The sequence below is a fragment of the Pseudopodoces humilis genome, chromosome 16, assembly GCF_049639895.1.
Source record: "Pseudopodoces humilis isolate 2021_Gansu_Grassland_sample_001 chromosome 16, ASM4963989v1, whole genome shotgun sequence".
NCBI classification, from domain to species: domain Eukaryota; kingdom Metazoa; phylum Chordata; class Aves; order Passeriformes; family Paridae; genus Pseudopodoces; species Pseudopodoces humilis.
In genome coordinates, this window is record NC_142215.1 from 19,872,082 (window position 1) to 19,896,732 (window position 24,651).

General features: G+C 56.3%; 1 protein-coding gene across 3 annotated transcripts; it reads left to right on the forward strand.

Annotated features, from left to right (window-relative positions):
* Positions 1-500: 500 nt before the first annotated feature.
* Positions 501-24,336, forward strand: RBPMS2 (RNA binding protein, mRNA processing factor 2). 3 transcript variants are annotated; one of them, XR_015773970.1, is made up of 10 exons: positions 501-803; positions 11,929-12,006; positions 12,634-12,672; positions 13,148-13,210; positions 13,883-14,033; positions 14,643-14,791; positions 17,419-17,581; positions 17,916-17,978; positions 22,762-22,831; positions 23,060-24,336. XR_015773970.1 is itself a non-coding variant. In XM_005521333.3 (8 exons), the coding sequence occupies exons 1-7, from the start codon at positions 744-746 to the stop codon at positions 22,822-22,824; spliced, it is 603 nt and encodes a 200-aa protein (XP_005521390.1). In that variant the 5' UTR covers positions 501-743; the 3' UTR covers positions 22,825-22,831; positions 23,060-24,336. The 3 variants fall into 3 exon arrangements, 1 of the variants encoding a protein (XP_005521390.1); XR_015773969.1 differs by lacking the exon at positions 17,916-17,978; XM_005521333.3 differs by lacking the exons at positions 17,419-17,581; positions 17,916-17,978.
* Positions 24,337-24,651: the final 315 nt, after the last annotated feature.

The window sequence follows — 24,651 nt, forward strand, 5'->3', positions numbered from 1 at the left end:
CAGGGGACCGGGGATGCTGTCGGGGCCGATCTGGGGCTGCTTTCCTGAGCTCTCAGGGCCACTGTCTCGGAGTTACAGGATCCCCGTCCTGAGCTCTCAGCGCTGCTGTTTTTGGGGCTCGGGGCTCTCATCGGGGGTCACAGAGGTGCCGCCCGGGGGCTCTCGGAGCCCCGCGGGGCTGAGCCGTGTGTCCCCGGCCCGGGGATGCGCGGAGGGAACGGCACGGCACCGCCGCGAGATCGGAGCCCGGCGGGCCCTTTAAGAAAGTCGAAACCCGAAAGTTCATCAAAGTTGACAAAGTTTTTCATGGAAAGGAGGGGGAAAAAAATTTAAAATAACTCGAGCCCAACAACCAAAAAAACTAACTCCCCGCGGTCCCGGGGGGCCGGGCCGGGCCGGGATTGGCGGCGGCGGCGGCCGGGGGCGGCCCCGGGCGGGGCAGGCGGGCGGGTCCCGGCCCCGCTGCTCGATGCGCGGTGGCGGCACCGGGAGCGGCGGCTGGGGCTGGGGCTGGGGCGCGTCGGCCCCGCAGCTGCGGCTCGTTGCGCTCCGCTCGGCCCCGCTCCGCCCGGCCCGGCCCGGCCCTAAACAGCGGCGCCGTCCCGGGACGCCGTATGTGAGCCGGGAGGGCAGTGCCGTGCCGCCCCGCACCGCCCCCGTACACCGGCACCGCACCGGCACCCCGGCTCGGCCCCGCGGAGCTCCGGAGCAGCCGGCACCACCCCCCGCCCCGGCACCCCACCATGAGCAACCTCAACAAGGACACCGAGCACACCAACAGCGGCGGCACCGTCGAGGAGGAGGTGGGCGCCGGGCCGGGAGATAGGGAGCCGGGAGCCGGCACCGGGACACCGGAGTGCTTGGGGCCGGGGACCGGGCTGGGGCTGCCTCGCGACGGCGGCGGAGAACTGGGAGCGGCGACGGGAGCAGGGACGGGGCGGCGGGGCTGGAGAGCCAGGGTGTCGGGGAACCGGGGCTGGGGTCTTGGGGATGGAGCAGAGCAGTCTCGGGGAACGGGGGCTGGGGTCTTGGGGATGGAGCAGAGCAGTCTCGGGGAACCGGGGCTGGGGTCTTGGGGATGGAGCAGAGCGGTCTCGGGAACCGGGGCGCGTCGGGAAAGCCGGGAAGGAGCGCCGCGCCTCTGTTGGGGAATAGGGGAGCCGGTGTCGTCGGGGAAGCGGAGCCCAGGTGCCGGGGCTGCTGCGGGCTGGAAAACTGGGGCCAGGCTGTGGGAGCCAGAGTACGGAGATGTTTGGGAGCAGTCCCTGGGCTGTCCCGAGGAGGGGCTGGGGCCGGGCAGGGCGAGTCCCCTGCTCAGCATAGCGTCCCTGTAGCCCTGTGGGGCAGAGGACTGGCAGGTCCCCCTTTCCATGCGGCGCAGCCGGTGCCTGTGGGCATGGGGTCCTGATGCCAAGACCCTGTAGCTGGAGGGCTCCTGGATCCAGCACTGTTCTACCCGTGTGGGCTGCAAGGGAAACACTTGGACAATAGTGGAGGAGCCCCTGCCCTGCTCTGCGCATGCTGGCAGCCTGGCTGGGGCTGGAGGACTGTGAGCTGACCTGCCGGCAGCCCCTTCCCGCAGGTGCCAAGCCAGCCAGAGCCTGGATGCTGCTGGATTTAGGGCTGGGAAGGCTGGTAAGGGTCGGCTGTCTGTAGCCACAAGCCAGAGGTTGCAGCCCTCCACATCTGAACTTTGGCTGTTGGAGCCATTGGCCGCCGTCATCGCTGCACTCCTGGAGCAGGTAATGGCACAGTGGGTTACTACTGCCCTCCATCTTGGAGAGGGCTCTGGAAAACGCCTGGCCTTGGAAGCGTTTTGCTGCAGTCCTCCGTGCCTGGCCCTCAGGACTGGGGAGGTGCTCAGTCCCCTCCCCTCGCTGTCCTCCGTGCGCTCGCGCCGCCGCAACATGGCGCCCGGCTTGCCTCAGCAGCCAGCGGGGCCCTGTGGGCCTGTGCGCCGGCTGACCTGGGGCTGTCGTGTCCCGTGGGCCGCGGCCCCTGCGAGGGGGACCCGAGTAATGGGCTGGAATGGATTGGCAGGTGGTGGTTGTAGCAGTTCTGTCCTCAGCGTGGAGCAGGGCACGGCTGATGGGATGATGCAATGGGATGTGGATGCCGCTGGAGGGATGTCCCGGCGTCACTGGGTGGCACTGGCTTGGGTGGGCTGAGTGCCAGAGCACCTGGGGCCTTGTGCTGCTCCTGGTGGAGGGAGCTTTGCTACCTGGGGGTTTTGCAGGCTGTGCATGCGCATGGAGAAGGCTCCATGTGGCTCCTTGATCCAATTATTCACTGGCCTGCAAAGCTCCCTGAGGTTGATGCCACTCGGTGCATCCCATCCCAGTGGTGTTGCTCCAGCTGGGCTGGTGCCTCAGAGGTGGTGGTTGGGTGAGGTCCCAGTGCTGGGGCAGAGCCGGTCTGTTCCCCACTGCCTGGTGGTTGTTTGGCAAAGCTGGGGTATTTCAGGAGCCTGGAAATCGTCACCCTCTGGAGAAGCTGGTCCTCCCACGAGTGGAGCTTGATGGCTAGAAAACTGAGTTAAGGATGGGATCCCTGGGGAGTGGGCAGGGGTTGGACAAAAGGGGCTCCTGCTGTGCAGCCTCGGGGAGGGGCACGGGCTGTCCACCCTGCAGGATGGTCTGTGGCCTCGCTGGGCCTGTCTGTCACCCTGTACCCAGGGCTGCTGCAAGAGACGCGCCACCTTGGGTTAGGCTGGGACTGGTGGGGGGGATAATGTCCCAGTTCCTGGTGGGATTGCTGTTGGAAAGTCCTTTCCCCACCAGAATCCAACAGAAATAATGCTGTGGGTGCTGAGCACAGTTTGGGCTCCGTGGCCTGCTCTGAAGGCTGGTTTTTCTAGTACCTCCTGGCTGACCAGGAGCTGCAGAGGCTAATGGAGACATAAGGAGTGACCTTTGTGTTCAGGATCCCAGCATGGTCTGGGGGCCTAAATTCTTGCCCCGAAGCTCCCCTTGATACAGAGTGACAAATACGCTCAGTGCAAAGAGGAGTCCTTCAGTCCCACCGTTTGCAGGAGATGTGTGCTGGAATATTTTCCCACACTGCACGGATAACGCCGCCAGATCCTGGCGCTGCAGACACTCCTCCATCCCCCCCCCCCCATGTGCCTCCTTCACTGCCTCCCCGAGCGTCTGCAGAAGGGCCCTGGGTGCCCCAGATGCAGCGGGGCGAAGCTCCCAAATTCAGCCTTTCCCTTTATCTTATCTGGGAGCCCCTGGATCTCGCAGCCGCTTCCTGGCTGGTGACATGCGGAGGACAGGAATGCCTCTCGCTCCTCTCGAGGTCATTAACGGGAATGTTAAACAAACAGGGCCTAATGTCAGTCCCTGCTGTTCCTCACCAGACACCTCCCCAAACGGGATCCCTCCCCACTTGCTGCTATCTTCTGTTTAATTTTCCAGGCAGCCGCCAATCTGCATGGCCACATCTCTCCTGGCAGTCCCGAGGGGTGGTGTGGGACAGGCAGCTGCCTAGGTGCTGCACTCCCACCCTTGTGGCAGGCAGAGCTTTTTCTGGCAGCTGGAGGAGCTCCCATGCTTCCCCTGGACACTGTGTACTGTAGCAATAAAACCCTGTGTGTTCACCCTGCTCTCTGGAGTGCCTGATGTAGACATGTTGGTTCCACTCTAGAAATTAGTCCTCGCTCTCCTGGGAAGTCACCAGGAAGTTGTAGGTCTGCCGGGAGTGGGAGGAACCTGGAGCCCGTTGTGTAGATGCCCAAACCAGCAGGTGAAGTCTGTGGTGATCTTTTGTGCCCTCTTGGCTGGTCTGGAGGGCCTGTTTGCAGCTCCATGGGTGGTGGCTGCTGCTCTTGAGGCAGAGCTTGGGGGTCCTGGACTGCTGAAAGTGGAGTGTTAAATGTGAGGTTGTGCTGGGAGAGCCCAGGTGAGGACCTGGCTAAACTCTGCTGAAGAGGATCATCCTAGGAAGAAATAATTCCATGTGATAGGGTGAAGCCCTGGCACAGGTTGCACAGAGCCACAGCTGTGACTGTCCCATCCATGGAAGTGTTCAAGGCCAGGTTGGACAGGGTTTGGAGCAACATGGGCTGGTGGAAGGTGTCGCTGCCTGTGCAGACAAGGTCTTTAAGGTTCCTTTTAAACCAAACAGTTTTGTGATTCTTCCCAATTGGTCCATGGAGGGCTATGGGTTAGAAAACTGTGTTGTAGAGGCAGAAGGCTCTTGGCTTCCAGACAACCTCCTCAGTAGCAAGTCCTCCATCCCTTTTTCCTTAGCTGCTGCACTCCAGGGCTGCTGGAACTGCCTGGAAATGCCGCTGGTGAGCGGGCTGTGTTATGTGCTGAATGTCTGTAGCACTTCATGGACTGGTGCCAGGTATCTCTTGACTTCTGTAATCTCTGCTTGAGTGGACCTAGATACCTCGTGCATGTGTGGATTCCATCTCTACAGCTGCAAACAAGTAAGGTTAGTGTAAGTTCTGGAATCAGATGACTCCTCTGATGCTGCTCTTCACTATGAGGAACATGAAGGTGTAGTAGTTACAGTCCCCACTCACTAATTCTTGTCCCTTGGCCTGGCTGAAGCAGGATGGTGCCTCAGAGCTGTTTTCATGCATCCTAAAAGTCCCCCAAGTGTTGGCTGCAGCTTTCTGTCAGTGACAGATTGTTGGCTGAGCAGACAGCCTGGAGTCACCATGCACACAGGGGTTCTGGGAACTGATGTGTTCCCAGACATCCTCTTGGTCTTGAGTTGAGCACTGAGTTGCTCTGACAAGGAGGAGCGATGTGGGAATCCCCCCATTATCTCCTCATGTCCTGGTGCCTGTGAATACCCTCTGAAGGAGCTTCCTTCTCCTTTCTCACTCTTTCAAATCTAAGTTTCTTAGACACATCCCAACTCAGCTAGTCCCTGTGATGGGGTAACTTCTTTCTCCTGCTACCTGGGCTATTAAATGAGACCCAGCTTCAGAAATGAGTCTTCCTCCTTTGCTAATCGGAGGAGCTGCTGAGCAGGACCTTCCCTTCTTAGCCTCAGAATTAATGGGTTTTTGGTGGTGCCTGTGGAAGTTAGGAAGGGCCAAACTCAATGGTTCCCTTACTAGGTCTCTGCTTTGCCCTCACCAAAATCAAAGGATGCCCTTTGATATGTCTGGGAGGTAGCTGAGAGCAGTTCAGGCTTTGCTGTCCTTCCTCATAGCTCTGCTTGAGGATCTGGCACTGTGAGAATTCAAGGGTGACCCTTGCTGGAGCTAATGTGGAAGGTTGTGGAGTGAAAGATCCTTTGAGTTTGCTGGTCTTGGCCATGCCAGATCCTGGAGACTTTGCTGCTTGGATGACAGAGCAATGAGCAGTGCTGCTGCCTGTTCTGGAGCTCTGTCTGCAATAAAAGCTTCAGCTTGAAGCTCCACTGTGGCATGGCTGTGGAAGTGAGGTGGTTTGACCTCACTACAATACTCAGTATCTTCCTTCAGCATGTGGGATAGTGGAAACCGAGTTCCTGCTGTGTGCCTGGCCCTGTGAAGGGATCTTATGAGGGGCAGGGCAGTGGGGGGCAGCTCTGGCACTGGAGCTGCTGAGCCTGGCCCGTACTGAGGTGTGATCCTGAGCCAGCCCAGCACTTCTGATGAGGAGGGACTAGTGGCACCAGGGGACCCTGCCCTTGACCCAACAGAAGTGGGTGCCACGGGCTTGGCAAGGATTCTCTGGCCACTGTCCTGTAGGATCATGGTGTGCTGAGGGCCCAGTGGGTGGTCTTACCCTTGTGGAGGTTCCCCAGCCGTGCTGCACAGCCCAGGAGAAGCTGTGGAAATGTTTGTACTCCCAGTCTGGGATGATGCCTTCCCTCCTGTGCTGCACAGGCTCTTGCACTGCTGTGGGGTCAGGAGCTGTTGGCCTGGGGATGTGTGTCCTTCCCATCTACTTCCAAGGACAGGGGGCCTCTGTCTCTCTCAATGTGTAACAGCCCTGGCTTACCTGTAGCAATGGCCCAAAGAGCAGCATGAGCCATGGATTGGGAAAGAGCAGCCACAGGGCACATTGTGGGCTCGGGTTGGCACTTCTGGTCCATATTTTGGTAGCACAGCCCTTCCCTGCTGTCTAGTGGTGCTGTCTTGCTAAGATTTGGACTGATGCAGTGTTGGCTTAGTCCTGTGAGTGGTTGTCATCCTCCCAGTGTCCCCAAAGGTTGTTTGGGCTGTGTTGGGGGTGACACTGCAGTAACTGCTGTGGGCTTCCAGCTCTCCATCCCCTGGGTTTTATGGAGCGCTTGCTTGTTGGGCTGTGGAGGTGCCTGACATGCTGCATGAGGCTGAGGCATGGCCATTGGTGTGCTGCCCCAAACTGGGGTGATTTGAGGAGAGATTCCTCTGTCTCTGGATGTGTCCTGGGAGGCACAGCACTGTGAAGTGCCCAGGAATCATTGTGTGGTGGGCTGAAGCACATACAGGAGTACTCACTGAGAAAGATCAGAGGTGAGGACATTTCTGGTGAGGATCCTGCTTCCAGACCCTTGTCTCCTGCCAGTCTCTGCCCTGGGGATGAACTTGTTTCACCACTGTCTCCTGCCAGGAGAAAAGGTGCCTGGCTGTGGGCTGGAAAAGTTGGTCCATAGCAGGTAAAGTTTGTGGCTCCAGCTCATGGGGACAGGTGTCTGCAGGTCCCCAACACCAGAGAGTGGCAGGTGAGGGTGTCTGGAGCCCAGGGCTTAGCGTGGTGGCTGGGTAGGGCCAGTGGAGATGCGAGTGTCCTTCAGCACGTTGGCTGTGGTACTTGGGCCTGTCCCCTCTGGCTCAGTGGACCTCTTGGCAAGGTGAAAGGCAACCTGAGGGTGCTCAGCCAGCTCCCAGGGGAGCTGCCCTGTCAGACAGTAATCTCTTGGGAATTATGGGGCAGACCTTTCCAGATGTTTCATCAGCTCTGAGCCTCTGTTGTGGTCCAAACCCATCTGGGTGCTGTCCTTTCACGAATTTATGAGATGCTGCAGACGCAGGTGATGGCACTTGATAGCAGGAAGAAGCATCCATGGCAAAGCCACACCAGCAGTGCTTCCTCTGCCAGGGCCAAGGTCTATTCTTGGGTGCCTGGTCTAATCAGCTTCCATGTGCTTCCTGCTCTCCCGCAGTGGGGCTGGTGCTTCCCCCGGTCGGAGTGTCTTCCTCCCCTGACCGCAGGGGTGGCTGAGCCCCGCTGACATCTCCTGCCCGGGTCCCTGCCAGCAGAACCCGGCTCTTGCCACCTCCCTCCCGATTGCTAGAGGGGAAACCGAGGCATGGAGTAGTGAAGAAGCCAGCTGTAAGCCCCTTCTCTCGGGGTTCTTGTGGTGTGGAGGCTGCCCTCGTACAGAGCACACATCTCTCTCCCCGTTTTCTCCCCCGTTGTGCTTGCTGGGACTCGGTGCTGAGGACCAGAGCAGCCCTGGCTTGCAGTGGCAGAGCTCTGCAGCCCCAGGGCCTGTGTGGGAGCCCGAGAGGAGGATCCTGTCCTATTTTGCATCCCTGCCGCTGGAGTCCGTGCGCTCCCCTCTCCTGCTGTGCAGCTCGCCGCCCCGTTCCTCTCCCGTGCCTTGGAAATGCCGGCTCCGGGGGCAGCCTCGCTGCATTCCAGCGCTCCCACGTCAGGTGGCCCTGGCCGCATGGCAGGGGACAGCCCCGGCGCTCTGTGTCCCCCTCCGGCCTCCCTGGTGGCCCCGGAGATGGTCTCCAGTGGAAAAGCTGTGCTCCACATCCCTGAGAGTGCCTTTGGGGTGCTGTGGCACAGCTCGTCTCTGTCCCCTGCGGGACGGCATAGGGCTGCTGGCACAGGGGGAAGGCTGGCTGGACGTATGGGTGTAAACTAGTGGGAAATGGCTCTTTTCTAGGAAAAACCGGCGTGCGACCGGGGTGGCTTCCTGGAGAGGGGGAATGTCCGACGGCACAGTGTGGGGGAGGCATTAGAGTACATTGCTGCCGTTCCTGTCCTCAGGTGTCTCTGAGCCACCGCTGGGAAAGCCTTGTGTGCTGTCGGTGCTGGATGCAGGACCAGGCCAGTTCTGGGGGACTGGAGCAGCCCAAGCTGTGCTGTGGGTGATGTGGTTAAAATCTCTCCAAAGGGGAGGACTGGCCCTGCTGGCTCCGGGAGGGGATTCAGAGCAATCCTCTGACAGAAAATCCCCGAGCACTGCAGCCTCGAGGGGTGGGTACCAGTGCCCTTGCAGCAGACACTTCTGACGTAACTTGACCCTTTTTGGGCTGCAGGGCTGCTCAGAACTCCCTTTTGAGAGCTCTTACTCCAAAGCAGCCGTGGCCAGGAGCTGTGGGAGCTGTGCTGGTCTCCTGGCAGTGCTGGGGCTATGCTAGCACAAAGTTCTGCTGCCTGGCTCTCCTGCAGCCTTGGTGTGAAGCTCTCCTGGCTGTGCTGGCCCAAGATGTGTCTCTTTGGGGAGATGTAGCTGTGTAAGGACTGGCACTGAAAACTTGAGGGCTAAATAGTTTGTCCGTGTTCCTCCCTCCCCCTGCGTGAGAAGCTGTGCTGGGGATCCTCCCTCTGTAAGAGATGGCCTAGATGGTCTTGTCCCTCCTGGCATGAATCCTGTTTTCCATGGCTCTCCTCCATCTCTGTCAGGTGTTTGGACTGGGGACATCCCAGAGGGGAGGGATGGGGAAGGAAGAGTGTTTTCTGCAGGGCCTGCAGCAGTGTGACTCTGCTGGGTTATCTGTAGGTGAGAGCTGCTCCCTGCCCTGCTTTCCCCCATCCCCATGTGTCCAGTTCAGCTCAGTCCTGGCTGGGATGTGACTGCTCTCACCTGGCATCTTTCTTCGAGTGGCTGGCAGCAGGGCCTAAGAATGAGCAGAAGAATGTGGTATTCCTGGAGATCTGCTCCTGCTGGATGTCTGGACATGTAGTTTGGCCCAGGCAACTCCTGATGCAGCTCTGGATGGATATTTTTGATGGAGTTTTTGTTTGTTTTGTTTTGTTGGTTTTTGTCTTGTGACTTTTCCAGATGCACTGTGGGGAGGCTGGGTTTGGTGTTTGGTGGCAGGGACTTGAAGCAGGGCATATTTTAGCAGAAGCTAGCCTGTCATGGCATGTTGAGTTTAAGGGCTGGATGCCTGGATTTGTCAGCCCTGGGTGGTACTACTGGGCTGTCAAAGCCTGCAGGGCTTGGGCTGACTGGAGGGTTCTGGTGGGGTTAATCCACTGCAAGATGCTTGTCTGGACCCTGTTGTCCTCATCTACAGTTTCCTCTCTTTGGGAGCAGGAGAAGAGGCTGGACCAGGTTGCCCCCAGTGCACAAGAGGCTCAGACTGGTGAGCTGCCTCCTGCTTTTCTCCTGTGGGGTAACCTGAATCTCCTTTGCTTTATGCCTGATGTTGGAAGTGAGCTCCCTTCTGGCTTAGCTCACTCTGTCCCTTGAAAATATTGCTCAGGTCTTTCACCAGCCTCAGCCTCCCTTCAGTGAATAACTTGGTCTCCCTCTTTCCTTACCCTTCTCTAGATCACTTATGGATGTGGTGAATTGCAGAGATCTTAATGTAAAAGCAGCTGCTTGGTCTTGTCGCTTCCAGCAAGCTCTTCTGAGCAGGGACTTCGTTTGTCTCGAGAGCCTCTTTGGAGAGGCTGGCTGGTGGCATTTGGAATTGCCCAGGTGTTGGAGCAATGGTAGCCCTTGATGGGTGCTGTGGTTTGGCTTTCCCATGCCTTCTCAGTGCTGTGGATGATGACAAGCAGGACTTGGAGGCCAAGGGCAACTTCTGGCCAGCGAGAGAAGATTTCTTGCTCCTGTCCTTGGCGGCAACTGATGGGGCTGGCACTGGGAGCCTGTTACCTCTGACAAAAAGCTTTTCTGGGTGCCTGCCTTGCTCTGTTCAGGCTGATGGGAGGGCTCCAGCTCTGGCTCCCCCCTCCCTGAGCCACCACATATCTTCCATCCTGTCACGCCTGTCGCAAGGACTTACCAAGTGATGCATCACGGGGCCATTTAGAGACCCAACAGGGATGCAGATTTCTGTCTGCTTGGAAGAAAAATCCATTCTGGGGGCTGAGCACACTTGGATCCTGAAATATTGAAAAGGGACAGTGCTTTCACATGGCTGAGGCACATGTGTGCCACGACACTTTGCAGTCCTCCCCTGCAAGAGATGGCTGTGGGTCTTCTGGGAGTGCACTGCAGGCGCTCTGTCGAGCTCATGCTGAAGTGCAAGCGCAGAGGTCTTTGAGGCAGCCAGCAAGCTGACAAACAGTGGCACTGTCCCCTCTTCCCAGGCATGGGGTGGCCTTGGAGCATCAGATGTGGGGTGGTATGGTTGGGGAGCCTGTCAGACCGAGCCTGGGCTTGGAAAATGTTCCTGGAGTGCTCCACATGGCGTCCTGCTTCCCAAGACAGGGCAAAGCAAGAGTGTGTGGTTGAAGGGTCAGGGGAGAGGATGGGAAGGGTGCTCTGGTTCTGCTCCTGAGATGTGCTGGGCCAGAGAAGGGCTTCTTACACTAGTCTAGTGGGGGACAGTGGCAGTCCTTGGTCTCGCCATGCACAAGAGAGCGGGAGCACCCCAAGCCTTTCACAGTCACTATCTATCCTGGGAGGCTTTACCCTGGGAAGGGCATTTGTCTGCCTTGGCAGGACTGTCCTGGGCACAGGAGCTCAAGGAGGTGAGTTTTCATCTGTAAGTAAGAGAAATTTCCCTGTGTGGAGGAGTCTCTAGCTGGCTGCCCCTAAAGAATTACAGAGGCAGGGACTCCTATGTTTGCAGGTCTGTCTCCTGCCCAGGAGCAGGGCAAACGTATGCTGCTTAGTTTGGTGGTGAAAGTGGTTTTGAATACAGCCCACTCTGTCTGGGGAAGGTGAAATGGCTGAGCAAAACAAAAAATGTGGGAGCAGAGCCTTTCTGCCCTGCAAATGTAATGGGGAGGTCACTCTGTGCTGGAAGCAGGCCAGGGGATGAGTTCTGCCTTGGAGCTCCTGCTCCTTGTTAATAATGACAAGTGTCTTCATGACCTTGGTTGTGCATAACTTCCCTTTCCAGCTCTGTGCTGGTTTACAAGAGGTCTCTGCAGCTTCATCATGCTGCTTCCTTTGGAAATAGTCTGCCAGCCAGTGTGCAGGGAGAACATGCTCATGGCTGTTGAGCAGAGTTGTCCCAGGCCACGAGCCTTCAGCACTTTCTCCTTCCTGGTTATTCGAGTGAACTATTATCTATTATTTTAATGGATTATCTATTGAAATCCTCCCCTGGCACTGTATTTTTTGCTCTGACATACATGAGTGTGTTTGGACTTGGTCCATGAGTTGAACAGCCTGGGAAGAGCAGATGCCTACGGGGGTTTGGCCCAGCAGAGCTGCTCTTGGCTGGGTAGAGCAGAATAACTGCTCTGAGAGTGGGTTTGGGAGCAACTTCTGAAGGGTCTGAGTGTGCTGGGGAGGAGCTGGGATGGACCCAAAAATCTTCCTTCAGTGACGTTCTGGGGCTGTTGCAGAAGTCAAAAGCTACAAGTGGGGCAGTGAGCAGGGCAGTTCTCCAAACTGAGGGCAGTCTTTGAATTGATGATGGAATTAAAGTGCCAGGGTAGGTTGAGGAGAGATCTATTATGTGTTCTGTAGAAAGATCTGGAGAGAACTGGGATTTGTACTGGTCCCTTGTGGACCTTTGGGATGTGTCAAACTTAGTTTTTGTGGCAGTGTGTGGTCTTTTCCAGTTTAGCCATCAGGGTCCTGTCAGGCTGTGGGGTTGGTGTTCCATGCCTTGATCAACCAGGCCACGATGCCAGGGACTGAATTTTTGTAAAGGCCTCAATCCTTTGAGGTGGGCACCACAGGGCTAGGTGTGTTTTATCCTGGACAACGCTCCTCTAATGCAGGGAAGGGTTAGATGGACCTTTGATGCAAGGTGAACTGTTCTTACTGTACTTAATTGTCTGAGCTGTGCTCCTTTGGCACCGAACATCTCCTTTTGGTACAGCTGGCTGGCCTCTCCCCTAGGTACGGACGCTGTTTGTCAGTGGCCTTCCTGTGGATATCAAACCCAGAGAGCTCTACCTTCTCTTCCGACCATTCAAGGTAAGAAGGCCTTCACATCTGGATTTTGGAGGGACAGATGTTTTGGGGATGGCCTGGCAGCAAAGGTCTGTCAGGGGAAGTAGGGATGAGAATGGAACCCGAAGCCAGCACGGGATCCCACGACTCGTGCTCAACTGGGAGCCTCCAGCTGGAGCCTGCCATTGGAATTGTGCTGTCTCTAAGCTTGACAAGACCTGCTTGGTCAGCCCTGCTGCTCAACTGGACCAGCCCTTCCTTGGGGACGTGTCCTCATGCCCCAGACTCTCCATCCCTCTCTAATGACCACCTAGGCTGTCTCTGGGGAAGTCTGCGCTCCTTGTAGCACAGGGAGGGTGCTCTGCTTTCTCTAGGCACTAGCCAGGGCAGGGGCTCATCTTCAGCTGGATGAAGAGCTAGAAAATGGGAATTCCTTCCCGAAGGGCCAGGATGGAATAGCTAAAATACTTGCTCTGCCCCCAGTCTTCTCTACTGGTGGAAAAGAAGTGTAATTGTCTCTCTTTCTGCTGTGGCCCCTGCCCTATGGAGGGCTTGGTGCTACAGGAACTCCTGGAGCTGTGGTATTGTGTCTTGCTTGTAGCGTGGCCTCTTCAGGAGCCTGACACTGACTTGCTTTCTTGTCTCCTGCAGGGTTATGAAGGGTCACTGATCAAGCTGACTTCAAAGCAGGTACCTCCTTCCAGCCTGTGTATTTTTGGCTTTTGCTAGCAAACTGGATGTGCCAGGAGGGGAGAGGGGAGAAAAATCCCATGTCACTGTGTGGGCCAGCACCAGTTACACAGCTGGGTACTACTGACCCAGCATGTTCTGAGTGTCTCCATGTCTTCTCTTGCTGCCCTGGGTGAGACCCGAGGCTTCAGCCTCAAACCTTGTGCTGCCATCAGCCTTCCCCACTGCCGTGCTGCTTGAGGCAGGGGTACCCACGCTGGGGGCTCGTCGGGGTCAGCGGTGTCCCCACACGTGAGAGTGCCACAGGATTTGTGGTGGGAGCAGATGCAGATCAGGAATCTTGGGCCAGTGACCCGAGGCCCTGTTGCAGCTTAGGGTGGTCTCTTCTGCTGGTTGTCTGGGGCAGAGGGGGTGGCAGGGCAGCTTGAGGAGCTGGAATAATCTCCCAAACTGAAATCAGTGTTGTTTCTTTTAGCCAGTGGGTTTTGTGACCTTTGACAGCCGGGCTGGTGCTGAAGCAGCGAAGAACGCCTTGAATGTGAGTACCCAAAGTTCTGAGGGGCTGAAGGGGCTGGGTCCATGCCTTTCTGGACCCAGAGCTGAGGGCAGAGAAAGGGCAGGGTCTACCAGCTGTGCCCTGGACTAGGGAAGTGCTCCTGCAGCATCCCACCAGGGAAGCAGGAGAGCTGTTCAAGGCTGACATCAGCCTGGGAAAACGGATGCAAGCTGTCTCCATGTAGTTTTTGACCACTGGAAGACAGCTCTGAGGGCCTCTTAGGGTGTGGGGACCTGCTGTGACTCAATAAAATATCTTGAGACTTGTCAACACAGAAAGGACATCCAAAATGATCCCCATCCTGCAGGAGTGACCTGCAGATGGGATCTGATCAGCAGGACGTGGCTCTGCTGTGCTGTAGAGCTTGCCTTGGGCTCCTAGTGCCTCTGCTCAGGCTGGCAGGAGTGCAGTGGCACCACAGGTGGGAGCTCCCACACAGATGGGGGTTGTTCCAACTCTAGTATGTCCAGCTGGACATAAAAATAAAAGCACATGGGAACCTGAGTGTTGCAGTGAGCTGACAAAAATCTGGGCATGTGACTGCAGTGTGGTGGCCTTGGGTCCTTAGCTGGGCTTTGCTCCGTGAACAACCACAGCCTGTGCTTGGACTGGAGCTTCACCTCTGAGAAACTCCTGTGCTCTCTCCTGTGCCAGGGCATCCGCTTTGACCCTGAGAACCCCCAGACCTTGCGGTTAGAATTCGCTAAAGCCAACACAAAGATGGCCAAGAGCAAGCTGATGGCCACACCGAACCCCACCAATATCCACCCTGCACTGGGCGCACATTTCATTGCACGGGACCCCTGTGAGTATGCTGGGAGGGGCTTGGAGGGCATGGCTCCAACCTGAGGGGTGCCCAACTCTGTGAATGCTGCCACAGTGGAAAGGAACCCAGACCCACCTCTGCTCTGTCAGGGGCAGGGAGGCCAGCAGGATGTTGGAGCCACAGGAAAACAACAGGCCTCTGGCCAACACAGAACTGTTTAGACATGACAGTTGGATTTGGTAGCTCAAGTGGCACCAAAAATCTTTTAAAGCATGCCTAATTGTAAAGCATAAAGGATGAGTCCTGTGCCATCACCCTCAATGTAGCCTGGTGGGCTGAGTAGCCCCGCTGAGGCTTATGGGGTGACCTGTGATGTGGCTCTGAGCCCACTGTCCTGCAACCTGTGGCACCACCCCTCTGCTGCTTGTGTGGACCAGTCTGTCCAAAGCCCACGTGTGGGGCTGTAATGCAACACATTCCTGGCAAGGCCGGGAGGCCAGAGGAGCAGCTGTGCCCACAGATCTTGAACCTCATCAAGATGGCAGTGCAGAGCTTTAGCCTGGGGTGGAGGATGCGGGGCCAGTTCCCAGAGCAGGCTGTTGGGGCAGCCCCTGGGACGCTGTCCCCTTGTCTCCTTGCCCTGCCTAGATGACCTGACTGGAGCGGCTCTGATCCCAGCGTCCCCGGAGGCGTGGGCTCCCTACCCGCTGTACACCACGGAGCTGACCCCTGCCATCCCCCACGCTGCCTTCACCTACCCGGCAGCTGCTGCTGCAGCCGCCGCTCTTCACGCTCAGGTGAGTCCCTCCCCACCTCCCGTGGTGCCAGGGCTGGGCCCTCCCATCTCCCCTCCACGGCTCCCATTGCCAGGGCTCCGCTTGGCCGCCTCCAGCCTGGCCTCCCTGCACCTTGGCTCCTGGGCAGAGCCCGCTGCTGGGTGCTCACTTCTGGCCCTGTAGGTCCAGCCTGCTTTCCTGTGAGGGGCAGGCAGGTGGGAGGAAGTCAGGGCTCAGTTTCTGGCTGGTCCTGCTGCTCCCCATGGCCAGGGGAGCTGGGAGGAAACACTTCCAGCCAGCAGGTGACTATTCCAGCTATGAAATGTTATCCCAAGTCACAGCAAGAGCAACGGGCTGAGCTCCGTGCTGAACCGAGGGGCTCAGCTGGGACCCCGTGGGCCGAATGACTCAAACACTTCCAAATCTGGAGGAGGATGTCCTGCAAGAGATGAGTGACTAGAGCCTTGCCCAGAGTGAGGAGCTGTGATGGAACAGGGTGTTAGCCACCCTCTGTACAGGCTAGTGAGCAGAATCCCTCCGTGTATGAGCCTGTGGAAGTGCAGGTGGTGGTGAAACCAGCTGCCTGGTGTCCCAAGGCTTGCTGGCTGACAGCTGAGGATGTAAGGATGCCTGTACTGCTCTGACACAGATGCTTTAATGTACTACATAAACCTCAAAACCATGAACATGCAAAGGGAAAATCAAAACAGAGTAGCAGTGTCCTAATTCCGAGTTAAGGTGCTTGGTTTGAAGGCCTTGTCCAGGAGAAGCTGGAACCCCTGTCCCTGCCCTGCTCAGTGTGACCAGCCAGCTGTGCTCTGCCTGCTTCTGTCTCTGCTCCTGTAAGTGGTGCCATGGGAGCCTGGGGCAGTGGGACCGAGCGTTGGGGCTTAACCTCTGCTCTCTGCCCTGCCAGGCAGGGTGTTGACTCCTACTCTTCCCTGCCTAAATGGAGAGGAAGAGGAGCTGTGTCCTCTCACCTTGCTGTCCTGGCTGGTAGTGAGCTATGTGGGCCCTTGGGCATCCTGTTGCTTCCTGCAAGCTTTGTGATGGTAATTGCCCAGCTTTAAGCCAAGCTTGCTTCCCAAATGCCATGTGGAGTGGATGCTGGCTCCCATCCTCTGTCCTGCCCCTCTCACACCTGCAGACCTCTCCTGCTTCTGCCCTTCTGCAGGTGAGCTGTTGTTGGGCTGAAGCTCCTGGGGGCTTGGGAGAAGTACATTGGAGTTCAGGACAGGAAGAACCCTGGACTATTCTTTCAAGGACCTCCAGAGCCAGGCTGGTTCTTCACTGTGAAGGTTGTGCTTGCTGGTGTTTTCCAAAAGTTGGTAGTGGTGCCCACAACTGCAGGACTGTGCTGTCCTCCTCAGTGGCCCAGGAGAGAGGTGTCTTCCTGCCCCTTGTGTTTGTAGGATGGTGGTCAAGGCTGAATTGTCCCTGAAAGGGAGGGCCAGGAAAAATCAACCCCTCTGGCCTGTCTGAGGTGGTTGGGGGAGGTGAAACTTTTACTGCAGTTTCTTCCAGGATGGTCATTGGTGAGTGTAGAGGGACCCTGAGTGTGAAGGTTAGACACCAAAACTTTATGATGCAAAGTTGGGGAGAAAACTCTGCTCTTGTAGAGAGGAGGGTATTAAGGAGGCCTCCATCTACCTCTTTCCCTCTGGGGTCTTAGTTCCTGCATTCCAGCTGGTGAGCTGCTGCTTTCCAAAGAGGTTGTTTGGCCTCACCATAAGACCCTGAGGAGCTCCCTGTGTAGGCAGAGCTCCCTGCCCAGGGAGGCCCATGGGTGGTGATGGCCTCTAAGCTTTAGGGAGTCAGTGCAGCCCCTCCAGGCTGTGGCTGGACCCAGCTCTTTTCCAAAGAGGCCGTCGGGCAGTCCCAGCCGCTCCTGGCTGTGCTGGGCTGGTGCTGACCCCACAGGGCCATGTCCTGGCACAAGATATGTTACCAATAAAATTTAGTGGGGTTAAACATTACTTGTGCTGGCAGCTCTGGGCTGGAGCCCTGTCCCTTGCAGAGCTGAGGGTGGAGGGCAAGAGGGAGATGACTTTTGCTCACAAACTGGGCTAAAAGCTGTGCCCTTAGTCCCTCTGTGCTGAGCCCTCTGCCCTCACTGGGAGGGGCTGGCTCACTATGTGGTGGGCTTGCGGGTTATTCCACAGAGCACTCACAGTTCCTCCTGGTGGACTGGAGAGCATCCATGGGGATGGCCAGAGCTGTAGCAGCTCCACAGTGATCAGCCTTGAGGCAGGCAAGAAGTAGGAGGATGTAGCTAAAGCAAGATCTTGTCACAAGAGATTTAAACCTGAAGGGCTCATCTTCTTGCAGTGCTGAGTTCAGCAAGGGGGAGAGGAGGTGGCCTGGCCACCTGAAGAGCTGCCCAGAGGGCTGGCAGGAGGGATGAGGGGCAGGAGATGCTGAGAGGCTGGCCTGGCCTCGGGAGCCCTTGGTAAGCCACTCCCAGCCGACGGCTGCTGTTCCTGGCACGTCCATGCCTTGGTGATGCTCCAGGCAGGTACCAGGCTGCTGTAGCTGTGACTGTAGCCTGACCCTGCCCCACTGGGGACTCTGCTGACTTTAAGATTGTCCCATCTGCCTTCCCTCCCTCCCTCCCACCCTCTCTCAAATCCCTCCTTTGATGTCCCTAGTGAACTCCAGCCATGATGCCAGCGCAGGCTAGCCCTGAAGCTCAGAGCTGTCCCTGGAGATGGGACGCCCTAGTGATGCCTTATTGCAGCTAGTGGAGTGGCTGTACTACAGCTCCATTCCTAGAAGTGTTAAGCATGATGGCAGCCACGTCTGGAAAGACTGGTAAGGTAACCATCTCTCCTCCAAGGTGCACTGTGGGATTTGCAAGCTTCTGCCCATCTCTGTAGCCCGTATCTCCTTGGCAATCCAGTGCATGGGCCTCACGCTACCCACCCACCAGAGCCTGGGGAATGAGATGCCAGGCCTTCTTTCTAACCCACATCTCCAACTTGGCAGCACATGACATGGCGCACACAGCATGGCACCATCTTACATCAGCTCCTCCCAGCTGAGCCAGGCTCGGCCAGGCCCTGCCGGTGGGAGGGGAGCAGCCCGGTTGAGCTGGGGCAGAGACCACCCTGCCACTCGGCCTGAAAGAAACCTGGTTTCTCCCCAGCCTTGACCCTTCGAGGGCAACCAGAAATACACCTTGACCTCACTCTGGCACACGGTGGGGGAGGTGAGTGACGTGGTAGTGATAGCACACGACTAAATTTTAGTGGGCACCTTAGACAACAGCACTTGCCGGTCACTTTGTTCCAGAATTGCATACCGGGACAGACCCTGCTCTTAATCGTGGGTCTAATCTCACCTCTTTCCTCTCTAGTAATGGAAACGGAGCCAGTTCCTACCTGGAGCTTGGCTTCTCTCTTGCAGCCTGAAGTCACAGGCAGGACACAGGTCGTGTGAGCCATAATGGAGGGAATCAGCAGCCTTGGGAGAGAGGGGTGTGGTGTAGGAGACCGGGAGCTTTGGATGAGGGAAGAGACTGGGACTGGTTGGCAGGGGGATGGTTGATGTTTGACCGAAGGAAATGAGCCCTGGTTCATTCAGTTCTCCCTGCAGTGGTTCTGAGCAGACTTGTTCCCCTCTCTGTGGAAGTGATGATAAAAAGCGACCAAAGATGGGGGCCCAGGTCTGCCCTTGCCCTTAGAAAACTGTGAGGTGCAGAGCTGTGCAGAGCTGGCCTTCTGGGAAGAGCTTGACACAGGCATGGAGACAGTGATACAGCTGGGCTTGCTCTGCTTGGTCCTGGTAGACAGGTGCATCCATTGCTGCTAGAATGGAGTTGGGCTGCATCGTGTCTCTGAGGTGGAACCACTGGTTTTGGGGTGCCTCCAAATCAGGCTGTGAGTGGGCAGCAGGGGATGCCAGGGCTACCCACGCTTCTAGAGCTCTTTTGCAGAGATGCTTCCAGCTGTGGATGTGTTTTTCTGTCCCTAATAACTTGTTGCCTGTTGGTGCTGTGGTGTAGGGCCTTGGCAGGATTATTTCTCTCTGGGTAAGCTCCATGCTTCCCAGAGATGTGAAGCCTCTTGTTCAAGACATTCATGGTTGTGGTCGCTTTCTAAACTTCAGTGGCTTGGTGGTGGCATAGCTGGCCAAGCAGCCCCAAGCCAGCAGTTCCCTCCTAGCCAGGGAGAAGCAGGCAGGATCCTTCAAGCAGAGGATGATCCTGAGCAGCTGTCCTTGCTTAGTGGTGGGTGAAAGGGACTGATATGCCATCAGAAGAGACTTGTGGCCAACAGTGCCTCTTCCTGGCTGCCTCAATCCAAAAGAAAGCAACACAACTTGATGTAAAAGGGGAAATACTTGTTGGTTGCAGTCTGAAAGAGGGTGTGTCTCCCTGAGCCGTAGGGGTAAAAGGCATTGGATTGATGGATGTATGCCCATTAAAATGTTCCTGAGCAAGAGGATGGATCAGTGCCTGTCTTGTCCCACACACTCCTCCCCCTGGTGTGGGATGATGAACTGATCCCCCAGCTCTCCCTCACCAGAGCTGCCTGGGGACATTCACGCGCTCAATCCCGCTGCATCTGGTTTTCCTGGTGGTGGGCTGAGCCGCTCTGGCCCCGCGCCTCAGGGTGCCCCGCGCCTCAGGGTGCCCCACAGCAGCACCCTGAGGGGCCCTTAAGCAGTGCCTGCTGCTGGGGTGGGCACGTGTCCAGCACACACCAGTGGGTGACGTGGTGCCTGTCCTTGCCTGCCTGGGTCACATTCCCAGGGACTGCATTTCCAGAAGGAGCAGAGCGGCTCTTGGAGAGCTCACGGCCCGTGACCCGCGGTGCTGCCTGCGAGGTGCTTGCCAGGCTGAGGATCTGAGGATCTCAGCAGCACCAGTGAAGATGCTGCTCTGCACTTGAGCAGCTTGGCAGCAAGATGCAGCTCTTGGACGTGTTAATTGGATCCTGCCAGCTTCTGGGAGCACAAGGAGTGCTTTGTCCCTGCCTGCACCGAGAGCCTTTCTGGTCCCTGGGGCCCATTCCAGCTGTAGAGATGGATCACAACTCCAAGAGTTGCTGGGGCTGGCTGCAGACCTTGAGGTAACTAAGGAGGAAAGGCAGGTCCTCCCAGCCAAAGGTGGTCTGGGGAAGGACCTGTGTACTTGGCCCTCGCTTCCACTCTTTTCTTCTGAAGGACTTGCTCTCCATGACGATGGTGGACAGTGGGACACTTAAATTCTGAGGGCAATTGAGAGACAAAGGAGGTTTTGACAAGGAGAGTGAAGCACTGATGGGCTGTTTCTCTGCCCCATTCATAATTTCACTGTGATTTTTTAGGCAGCTGCTGGAAAGGGAGAGGTTCCTGGCCTTTGGGAGGCAGAGGCACCCATTTCTCCTCTCCAACTGTTTGCTGGGACAGATGTTGAAGGCATCAGCATGAGGCTGCTGCAGTTGTCCAGCAGTGGCTGCCTCATCCCTGCGAGCAGGAGATGTTTCGGTGGTGTGACCAGGCTCCTTTCCAACTGTGAGCTAATGCCTCTCCAGAAACAACCGTGTCTCTTCCAGTAAAAGCCTCTCTTGCTTTGCTTTCCTCACCCAGTACTGAACATCTCCATTAGTTCTCAGCTTCCTCCTTGATGGTTGTAGTATTTTGAGGGGTGTGAAGAGAAAACTGCCTTGGCAGGTGGCTGGAGAGCATCCTCTTGGCTATTTGCTGCCTCTGATCCACTGCCCCCAGTGCTTTCTGCTGGCTTCAGGAGCATCCCCCCTGCTGAGCTCCTGCCTCATCCCATCTTCATCTTTCCTGTAGGCTGAAAGACCTGGCAGGTCATTCCCTCAGCCTGCCAGCATGTCAGAGCCTCAGGTTGTACGCAGGATTGTCACATCTGTAGCAGCTCCTGTGGGGCTTCAGGAGCTCCTCTGAATGCAGGGCTGGGCTAGTGGTCTGTGGGGCCACGGTGGGTCAGGCTGGGGGGTTTGGTGTGTGAGCAGTGTAGACCTGCAGGAGGAAGGCAAGGAGAGGTGGTCATTGCAGTGATGGTTTATTAGCACCAGAGCTATGAACAGTGAATGTTCTAAGAGAAAACCAGGACTTCTGTTGGAAATGGAGGTGCTGAGGCTCTGCAGGTGGGCCAGGAGGTGGCTCTGAGGACAGGATCGATGGCCACCAGGCTGGGCCTGGCCCTGTATAGCCTGGCTGTGCTGCTTGGCCGAGCCTCCATGGGGTGGAGGCGGCTCTCAGGGTTAAGCACTTACAGCCTTGTGAATGCAGGGGGAGTTTCCTGTTACTGCTGGGCAGAAGGAAACTGCTTCCAGCTGTCGAGGGGAGGGGTGTAGAGTGGGAGACACTGGCTGGGGGGGACAGCTGCAGAGGAGATGCGGCTCTGCTGAGCAAGCAGCTCCTGGTGACAGGGCTTGGGGGGAGCAAGAAACCCCTGTCCTTGCTCTGGCAGCTGCTGCGGTGGCCCTGTAAGCTGTCAGTGACGCTGCTGCCCATTCCAAGCCTTCCTGGGTGGTGTCTGTGCACAGTGTGGTGGCCCTGACTGGGCAGCAGAGGAGAAGTGAAAACACACTCTGTGTGGCACTTTGGTCCTGGCACTAGATGGGATCCCTCAAGGGAACGAGGGTCTGGTTAAGGTCCACACCCTTGCTTGCCATGGTTGGACTGACTGGGATGCTGTGCCATGAAGTGAGGTATGGGGCCAGCTGGGAGCTGATTTAGTGGCACCCATTTGTCTTGTGAAGGTGTCTGGCAAAGGCCCAGCACATGATGGAGCAATGGTATGGTTTGAGTTGGGAGGGATCTTAGACCAGTCTCATTCCACCCCCATGCCATGTGCAGGGACATCTTCCACTGGACCAGGTTGTTCCAAGTCTTGTCCAAACTTGCTCTGAGCTGATGAGAGGCTCCTGTGAGGACAGAGCTCCTGCTGAGTGGCAAGGCTCATTTAGGAGCCCTCTCCTGGAGGGGGACTCAAGGCCACAGCTCATGTGGCTGCAGTTCCTGGCATTGTAGCCTTCATGCCTGTGGGGGAAGAACTTGGCCACTGCAGGCAGCAGCACCAAGGTTGTGGCCATTTGCTGCATGTCTCTGCACATCCTTGGGAGAGGAGCATCTAGCCAGGCTTGTTTGGGTCAGGGTACAGGTGTGCCAGGATGAACGTGACAAGGGGAATGGCTCGCATGGGGCTCCAGGGGGTTTTCTGCCACTTTTCTCCCCATCTTAGGGCCAAGTCCATCATCGTGCTGGTTCCCAGAGCCCTGAACGTGCTGAGGCTGTGCTTCTCTCCTGGCAGCTGGAGAGGGAGGAGCAAGGGCTGCTGTTCCAGCAGCAGAACCAAGCTCCAGTTGCTGCTGCAGCTGCTGGATCCATGCTCAGTCAGGTGGCACAGGCTTGTCTTGTGCTGCTCTCGGGCGCTGCTGGTGCAGCTCAGCCAGGCATACTGGCCATGCTGACCAAATGGGGTCAGCTGGATGTCTGAGGCAGTGGGGCTGGACACTGCCAGCTCAGTGAGTCTCATAAAGGGCTGGAAAGGGTCTGTTCAGTTTTCAAACTGTCCCATGTTTGCTTGTTAGGTCCCAATCCAGCCCCTTCCTTGGCAAGGAGCAAGTCTGAGAAGTAGATGTGGCAGCAAGCACCTGCCAGGGAAGCCTCCCAGTCTTGCTTGCTCACGGCTCTGCAAAGTTCTTCCCGTGGTGTTGTTTGCTTGGAGCCACTCCTGGTAGCAGGGTTGGGGCTTGGAAAATGCCACGGGCATCTGCTGTAGTGGATGAGCCACTTCTTCCCCCATACATGTCCTGTAGAGGTTGTCTGGTTTTGGTGTGTAGTCTTGAGATGCCTCCTTTGGCTGGAGGGTGGAGCTATTCAAGTAGTATTAGAGCTCACCCTGGGGCCTTCTTTTCCATGCTGGAGACATCTTTTCTCCATGGACCTTGCACATGGCTTGAAGGAGATGAAGGCTTTTACTCTGGCTGAGGTAATTCTGGATCATGGACCTCTTCTGTGGCTTTCTTTTCCAGATGCGCTGGTATCCGCCCTCTGAAGCTACCCAGCAAGGATGGAAGTCTCGTCAGTTTTGTTAGTTTGTTAGTAAGTAATTAATTACTCTTGGAGTCAGGTCTTTGTCTTGCTCTTCCTTGGACTCTTGGAGGGAGGAGGGAACGGGAGCTTGGGCTCAGCCCCACGAGGATGTAGTTGGGTTTCCTGGATGGGTGATGGGGGCAGGGGCACCCCCATGCCCTGGGCTGGGGAGGGGCTGTGGGAGACGCTCGGGACACGGGTCCAACTGGCCCTGCTCACCGTGCTCCTCTCCTGCAGTGTCTCTTCTCGGCCTGTGTTCCTCCTCCCTGCCCTCCGCAGAGGGATGTGCCAGGGACGATGGCTCCGGCTCCTCTGGATTTGGTATGTGGCCAGCGGACCCTGCGCCTGGCCCCACCACGCTGCCCCCGGGCCTGCCAGCACCCCTTTCCCTGGACTGTGAAGCCATTGTGGCCTCAGCCATGGGCTGTGCCTCCGTCCCTCTCTCCATCCATCCCTCTGTCCCTCCCCAAGCCATCCCCAGGACCTCCTCCCTGGCTGAGCTTTGCCATCTGGCTGCACTGAAACCCAGCTGGGGGGAAGGTCCTGGGCTTCCCCGGGCTCGCCCTGCCCCGGGGGCAGCTCGGCCGAAGGAATCGAAAGGCAAAGTGGGTTTTGCATGTTTTCTGGCATGAATTAAAACACTTAACTTGTGTCTGTGTGAGTGTAAGTTTGTTTGTTCTAGCGTTTGTGTAACCGTTAGCAACAGGTCTTGGCCCAGCGGATTGATCCATCAAGGTTTTCCTCTTACTTCGGTGAAGACTTGGCTTTGAGAAATACTAACTGTCCTTGTCTCACCCCTTTTCCCACCTCCACCCTCCCCTCCCCAGGATGACCAGAAAAATTTGAAAAATGCTTTTTTTTTCTTTTTTTCTTCTTTCTTTTTCTTTCCTTCTTTCTTTTTTTTTTTTTTTTTTTTTTTTTTTAAAGTACGATGCACTGGGTTTTTGTTCTCATCCATTCTGCTCGTTTTAAAGTCAGGGTTCTTATATTATTTTTTTCCTTCTTCAGACTTCTATATATAGAACAGCTGTAAAATATCTAACCTCTTTTTTTTTTTTCCCACATTCTTCTGATTGGAGAGCATCCAGTCTTGCCAAATAATCAGCCATCCTTATGGGAATACCGAACAAAAAAAAAAAAGTATGAGTATTTTTGTACCATGTGTAATAAGGAAATATTTATGCATCATAAAGAATTTCTTGTGTGTTTGTGTGCAATTAATTATTATTATTATTAAAGAGAAATTGTAATCCTGTAAGATAAGTTAATGTTTAGTTAAAAGCTTGAAAAAGAAGGATTGTCTTCTGTACCAATGATTCAGTCAGGCATAGTAAACAAGAAATTGTGCAATTTTTGTTTTAGCATCTTATTGCTTGGTATTGAAGTGCTTTAAGTATTATCTGACCATGGCTGTCTCGCTTGTATTAAAAGATTTGAGAATAAGTTGCTCTATAATTGCTGATCCTATGAGAATGTGAAACTGGATAATATATGAAATGCAACAAAAAAAAATACCCAGCGGCTGCTGTGACTTTTTCTGTGATCTTGGGTGTTTTCTTGTGGGAATGGTGTGGGATGGTTCAGTCCCAGCCTGGTCCTGTTTCCCGGGCTGGAAGGATGCAGGCTGGTTTGGAATGCAGCTGAGGACCAGGAGCTGGGCTCTTCTCTACCCTGCTGGGAGAAGGCCAAGTCCTTGCCCGTCTGGCCGTGCTGGGAGGGGTGGTGGAGGCTGGAGGCCTCTGCGGGGGGAGCCCTGAACTCTTTTTGGGTGTTTTTGTCCCCCCTTCCAGGCTAGCGTCTGCTCCGTGCCAGCAGTGCAGGAGATCTCC

Coding starts and splice junctions, on each gene's coding strand:
- RBPMS2 (XM_005521333.3), top strand. CDS start 744: ATGAGCAACCTCAACAAGGACACCGAGCACACCAACAGCGGCGGCACC. Junction 14,034..14,642: donor TTTCATTGCACGGGACCCCT/GTGAGTATGCTG, acceptor TGCCCTGCCTAG/ATGACCTGACTGGAGCGGCT. Junction 14,792..22,761: donor CCGCCGCTCTTCACGCTCAG/GTGAGTCCCTCC, acceptor TTTCTTTTCCAG/ATGCGCTGGTATCCGCCCTC.